General features: G+C 47.4%; 3 protein-coding genes across 3 annotated transcripts in view; 1 reads left to right on the top strand and 2 right to left on the bottom strand.

Annotated features, from left to right (window-relative positions):
- Positions 1-6,357, bottom strand: part of LOC118336472 — a 744,338-nt gene that overhangs the window by 605,665 nt on the left and 132,316 nt on the right. The window lies entirely within an intron of this gene.
- On the top strand, positions 123-2,430 carry LOC118336487 (ras-like protein family member 11B). The gene is made up of 4 exons (XM_035673154.1): positions 123-364; positions 635-688; positions 776-843; positions 1,092-2,430. Exons 1-4 carry the CDS (start codon positions 262-264, stop codon positions 1,500-1,502), a joined length of 636 nt encoding a protein of 211 aa, XP_035529047.1. The 5' UTR covers positions 123-261; the 3' UTR covers positions 1,503-2,430.
- The window catches only part of plin6 (perilipin 6), a gene marked incomplete at its 5' end in the record, with an annotated part of 6,445 nt that continues 2,611 nt past the window's right edge, over positions 2,524-6,357 (bottom strand). Inside the window, 2 exon segments of the mRNA XM_035673132.1 lie at positions 2,524-3,804; positions 3,914-4,180. Of these exon segments, the coding sequence (XP_035529025.1) occupies positions 3,385-3,804; positions 3,914-4,180 (687 nt within the window).

Raw genomic sequence — 6,357 nt, 5'->3', positions numbered from 1 at the left:
TTGATACTGATCAATAGGAAATATAATAGAGTCTGTAGAGTCCTGAAGAGGAGCGGGAACCCTGAGGTCCACAGCTGGGTCTCTGGTTAGGATGCAGGTTGCTCTTTCAGCCAGCAGGGGGCAGCAGCTCTGTGAGGAAGCTCAGTCCCCGCCCACAGGGTCTATATAAAGAGCTGCCAGAGACCAGGACCTGCACAGGGACCGGACGCAGGGCTGACTGTCAGCTGAACACCCTCTTGTAGACCAGATCGTGCAGTCCTGATGGTGGTGCAGGTGAGCGGCAGCGTGGAGGTGATGGAGGGGAACCAGCAGAGACCGGAGGTCAACATCCTGCTGCTGGGAGCTCGCAGCGTCGGGAAAACTGGTACGAAAACCCCTCAGACTGGACTCTTTATCTGGACTCAGGTCTTCGTCCTGCAGGTTCACGATGAGGTCCATCAGTTAGACAAGTTCAGGGGGGGGCGGGGTTATAGGTGCTTCCTCCTGTAATGGCTGACAGGTGAGTAACTGTAACTGTCTCAGCCACTGACCTCTCTCTCTCTCTCTCTTTCCTCCTCTTCTCGTCTCTCTCTCTCTCTCTCTCTCTCTCTCTCATCTCTCTCTCCTCTCTCTCTCTCTGCCTGTCTGTCTGCAGCTCTCACCGTCAGATTCCTGACCCGGAGGTTTATCGGCGAGTACGGGGACATCGGTGAGGAACAAACACTGAACAGTTTTCTGATTTCATGTTGATCATAAAAAAAACTGATGTATTAAACTGTTTGTTTGTTTGTTTCAGAGTCTGTTTACAGTCGAGTCGACCGGATTGACGGTCAGGAGATCTGCTTCAACATCTGGGACACACAGGTTAGAAACACACACACACACACACAGAGTTCAGTTCAGTTTTTATTGGTTAAAATGTTTAATATTCAGTTGTAGTGTTTCATTATATGGAGGTTGTTTGTTATAATAGATATATAGTATGTATTTATATAGTTATTATATATAATAATATCCCAGTAATGTCCCAGTTAAAGGCGCCCTACAGGTCGTACTTTAAGACGTAACACGAGGAGAGATGTTCTGAATAAATGTTTCTGGTTGGTTCTCAGGACGGTGAGAAGACTCCGCCCCTCAGTGACAAACAGCTGCAGTGGGCTGACGGCGTCGTCCTGGTCTACAGTATCTGCGACCGCCGCAGCTTTGACGTGGTCCGCCAGCAGCTGCAGCAGATCCGTCGCAGCCGGAAGCCGTCGTCTGTTCCCGTCGTCATCGTGGGGAACAAACGGGACCTCCGGCGCCACCGCACCGTCTCTGGTGAGGAGGGACGACTCCTCGCTCTGTCCCACTGCTGCGGCTTCTTCGAGGTGTCGGCCGCAGAGACGTACCACGGCGCCATGCTGGTGTTCCACCGGCTGGTCGACCTCGTCCGGGAGAGCCGCGCGCTCAGGAAGAGCTCGGCCGGCGTCCGAAGCATCGTGCGGAGCATGTCTGCCGTGTTTGGAAAGAAGCGAGCCGAGTAGACGAGGAGAACTCGACGAAGAGATTGTGGCGAGGAGAAGTCGTCTGATGTCACAGTGACATCAGCGGGAAGACTTCCTGTCCGTGGCTCCATGAAGACAGGTCAAAGGTCAGAGACGTGAGGGACAGATGTTCCCCTCAGGATGAACTCGTTATTGATCCTCTGACACTGCTGCACTCTGTGCTAACATTAGCTTAGCATGCAACAATAAGCTAAACTAACATAGTTAGCATTAGTTAGCATTAGTTAGCATTGGAAGGTCACTGGGCTCCAACTGTGCTGCCTCCAGTGGACGCCAGCAGGACTGTTTCAGGGTCCGATCAGTATCAGATGTCTGACTGACGGCCCCGATCCACATATTGATCCAGAGACAATCAACATGTAATAATGCAGTTTTAAAGCCACATCGAGTACTGTAGCAGTATGTGAGATTTATAAATGTTACTTTAAAGGTCCAGTGTGAAAGATTTAGTGCCATCTAGTGGTATAGTTGCAGAATGCAACTCCCTCGCTTCACCCTCCCTTTCCAAGCACAGAGGAGAACCTGTGGACCTTTAGGAGTTTTTCAGTAAAGGTTGTCGGTGCAGCGTTTTGTGTTGTCTCTTCATATTAATATATTATAGTGATACTGGCTTTTGTTTTCTGACCAATGTTCGGGGGGGTCGGTACTCTGAGTTAGACGTACAGATGGAGCTGCACCATGAGCTCAACCGTTTTAGGCTCCACACACCAAACGTGTGACATTCAGGGCCGGGAGCTCTGCATTACTGAACAGAATCAGCAGATCTCCAAACTCAGGTATCAGAACAGGAAGTGGATCAGTGCCTCTCTTGGTGTCCCTGGAGGGTTTTACTGGTTGTAATGGATCAGTAAATTCCACCCTGGTTGATGAAACCGTCAGTTTATATCTCGCTCTGTAAGTTCTGTAAGTTCATTAAAATCTGAATAAATAAAATGAGTCTGTTTTTAATTCTGACACAAGCACACTGAAGTTAAGTTTTTTTAAAGTCCATGAAACTTTATTTAACCACGTCTGTCAGTCACATGTTGGAAAAGATGATGATGATGATGATGATGATGATGATGAGGATGATAATTAAGGTTGAGTGAATATTTGGTACAGATAGTGTTTTTATGCAATAAGTAAAATGTGTTAATACTTTTAAACTTTTATTGTTTCTCTTGTGATCAATAACATCGCTCTGAAGATCAATTCTGATAAATAAAGCAACTTCTGATCAACCAGATCAGGTTTAAGCCCCGCCCATTCAAATGCAGATCATTTAGTTGGTTAAACAGAAACAGATACAGATAATAACGTACTCGCTCATCCCTAATAATAACAATAATAATTATTAATAATATTAAAATAATATTTGTTTAAAGTTTGAAGCTTTTATTTCTGAAAGTTAAAATCACTTCCTGTTAATTCTCGGCGGTCATTCAACTTCAGCCTCCACTCCAAAACATGTTCCACTCAATCAGTTACAGATAATCGATTCTCTGTCATCGACATTCATCACATCCAACAACAACAACACTCTTCTTTCTGCATCGACAGCTGAGTACAGTGGCCTTGAGAGGCAAAATAACATTTAAGAAAACAGCAAATACATTTTGGATGAAGGCCACAAGCTGCGTCTGAAAGCTCTGGAAAAAGGAAGGAAGTGCATCTCGTCACTAATTTGAGAATCGACTCTCAGACATTTAAACTAATTTTCTGATCGCTCGGTTGGTGAACGAGAACACACAAACTAACGCCAGCTGAGGCAGAGACGTCTCGTCATCGGGGGCTGAGATGGGAGGCTGTGATTGGTCGGAGGGCGGGGCTGGCAGCAGTGATTGGTCGTGGATGGGGGCGGGGTGGGACCTCAGCGTGGTGTCTAACAGTCGGTCATCGCCGTGTCGTTGTCGGCATTGTCGGCGTTGTCGGCGTTGTTGGGGCTCAGGTACTCGAAGGCCTTCTGGCTCTGAGAGACGAACTGTTTGAGCGGAGCGAGGAGCAGCTCGGTGGCAGACGGGCGGCGGTGGACGACGACACCATCGGAAGGGATCGGCTGGCCCTCCACCTCCAGGGCCGGGGTTTCCTTCACGCTGGAGCGGCGGCCGTTGGGGGGGTCGGGACTCTGGGGGTCCCCAGAGCCTCGACCGGCCCGAGAGTAGAGACTCCGGCGGCGACGAGGACGGCCATCCATCGCCTTCAGGAAGAGGCTGTTAGCTGAGCTGCGACGAGACGAACTGTCGGATATAAAGTCCTCCTGGTTCATGAAGTCCTCGACCTGCTGGTCAGACGGCTGCTGCAGCTGAAAGACACAATTATATTGATTATTGGTAATTAATAAATTATCTCCTTTCCCTGCTTCAGGACAGGTGTAGAGTGGGTGGGGCAGATGCGTCTCAGGTGAGTCTCACCAAGGTGTAGAGTGGTGTGGCGTTGATCATCAGCTGCAGGAGGATCTTGGACAGTTCCTGTAGGTCTCGGAGCAGCTGCTGGATCTGAACCGGCAGCTCTGTGATCTGACGAACAGGACGCAGCTCAGCTAACATGACAGCCTGACCTCTGATCCCGTTCAGGGTCAGCTCTCTGAGACTCTCTGCCCGGTACAACAGCGCCACCAGGACGCTCTGCAGGTACTGCAGCAGCTCACCGACCAGCTCCAGGACCTGACCCAGACCCACCTGCAGGGAACAGACAAAGTCAACAGCTGACATACACCCAGGACCAGGAAGAACCTCATCCACCCTGACAATCACATTACTGAATCTTTATTGTTATCTTTATAAAAAATTGTTCATTCGCTAAAAATAATTTTCTCCCAGAACTCCCAAAACCCTGAAAACAACATTTTGAAACATCTAAAGTCACTCTACCACTATTAAATGTCAGATTCAGTTCCAGAGTGGTCCACACAGACCTCACTTGGGATAAATGTATGTTAATGACTGCCAGAGTATATTTATTTATATATTTTGTAACCCATTTTATCATTTTTACATTTTTTACAAACGTCAAAGACCAGTGACAATCTTCCGCCGCTCTACCGACAGTTGCACAGAGAGAGCGACACTTTCTGGTGTTACGTTAAGAAGCAGACACGGTGGATATTCTACAAGCACAGACCAGGTAACGAACAGTGAACCCACCTGGTTGGTGTCATTCGGTACAACATTGGCTACGTCATTGAGAAAAGATGCCGGCTAAGGTTGCCCAAACAGAATCGTGGGTGAAAAACACGAGTTATATTTGATTAACAAATATGAAAACAACTTGACGGCCAGTTCTTCACACAAGTTTCAGAGGTCAGAGGTCAGAGGTGGAGGGTTCAGAGTTAATGGTTGAACACAGTGTACAGACTGTTCTTAAGCAGTAAACTCTGTTTTTCTGAAGGAGGTCTGATCTAAACAGGATCTGAAAACCCCTCAGTCCAGCTGGCAGCTTCTGCAGTTTCCCAGCAGACAACAGAACAGCAGATCTGGATTCAAACCAAGTCCGAGTTGGCAGCAGACAGACACACGTGAGACCGGTGAGCAGAGTGACCCCACGAGGACGCCATAAACAGACCGACAAAACAACAGCACAACAGGACGGGGCTCAGGACCAAAAACCTCACGGTACACTCGAGGGTTGGACTCTGTCACAGTTCTGCAGTAATAAACCAAACAGATTTAAAGTTATATCAAACGAGCAGCATTCAGGGTTACCAACATGAATTATTAATGTAAACTCTGCCAAAGCCCCTTTTTACCTTTAACCTCTCAGTCTGTGCCCAGGCTCCGAGCAGATCTGAGAGTCTTTGTGGCAGCATGTTTATTATCAGAAAGATGGAAATCACAAACACACACACAGTTTACAGCCTGAATCAGATATCCGCTGAAAGGCTCTTCCTTTCTCATCCCCGAATAACATCTGTCTGTTTCTTTCTTACTTGTTCTTTTCTAACCTGAAGGTGGAGGTCATTATGTCTTTGTGTTTACTGTAATATGTGAAATATGACCACGCTGTTTTCTTTCTGGCTGCTACTTTACTTTAACATTCAATTTGTGCATAAACACAAACAAAGTTTGTAAAAAGGTTTGGGGCATCAGACGAGCTTCAGTCAACCAGAGAACGCCGTGTGAACAGTTGGTCCTGCTGCTCTGTTTCACTCCGTCAATACAAACTCATCGGGTATTTGGGTCGGACACAGACAGCGGGTCACAACCTCTGACCTCTGAACAAACAACAAACAGCCAGAACAGCACGTGATGGCGTCACACACACACACACACACACACACACAGCGACAGGCCTAATGAGGCTGCTGATTGGCTCTGATACACCATCAGCTCACCTGCAGCGATGAGTCCTCATTATTGTGAAACAGCGACAGTAATTATCTGTTTTAATTATCTTCACAAAAGGCACGTCAGAAATGTGATGAACAGTCAGTACAGAGAGTCTCTCAGAGGACATGAACCAAACTTCACACTGAAATAAAGTCATTTAAATGGGATTATCTGTTTATTCCTCCTGGAGACACTGCAGTCCAGTCTTCCTTACTCAGACCTGAATCAGCAGCAGGGCTCAGTAGGGATTACCTGGGGCAAGTAAACACCACGTCAGGCTAGTAAATCTACCAATGACAGAGGTAAAAAAGAATGAAACGCGTTGTTCGGTACCGCTGACTGTCCTCTGTGTTCACTGGGAGGCTGCTGAGCCCCGTTCGGTTGCACGCTAACGGCAGCTACATTAGCAGTTAGCAGAGTTGAGGCGGAGCAGCCGGAGGACGTCCCGACAATATTCTCTCCATAAAATATGATCCAGTTTCACCCAAATCACTGATAAAGTTGTTTTGATAATATTAACAGTGAGCACA

Source organism: Morone saxatilis, unplaced genomic scaffold, assembly GCF_004916995.1.
Source record: "Morone saxatilis isolate NCDOM2014 unplaced genomic scaffold, NCSU_SB_2.0 Contig24, whole genome shotgun sequence".
Lineage (NCBI taxonomy): Eukaryota > Metazoa > Chordata > Actinopteri > Moronidae > Morone > Morone saxatilis.
The sequence above is the reverse complement of the archived record's forward strand: the minus strand, read 5'-3'. Positions and strand labels throughout refer to the sequence as shown.

What these genes read in the sequence shown, in the direction of transcription:
- LOC118336487 (XM_035673154.1), top strand. Translation starts at nt 262, where the DNA reads ATGGTGGTGCAGGTGAGCGGCAGCGTGGAGGTGATGGAGGGGAACCAG. An exon ending in CGGCGAGTACGGGGACATCG is followed by an intron (nt 689 to 775) that starts GTGAGGAACAAA and finishes TGTTTGTTTCAG; the next exon opens with AGTCTGTTTACAGTCGAGTC. An exon ending in TCAACATCTGGGACACACAG is followed by an intron (nt 844 to 1,091) that starts GTTAGAAACACA and finishes GTTGGTTCTCAG; the next exon opens with GACGGTGAGAAGACTCCGCC.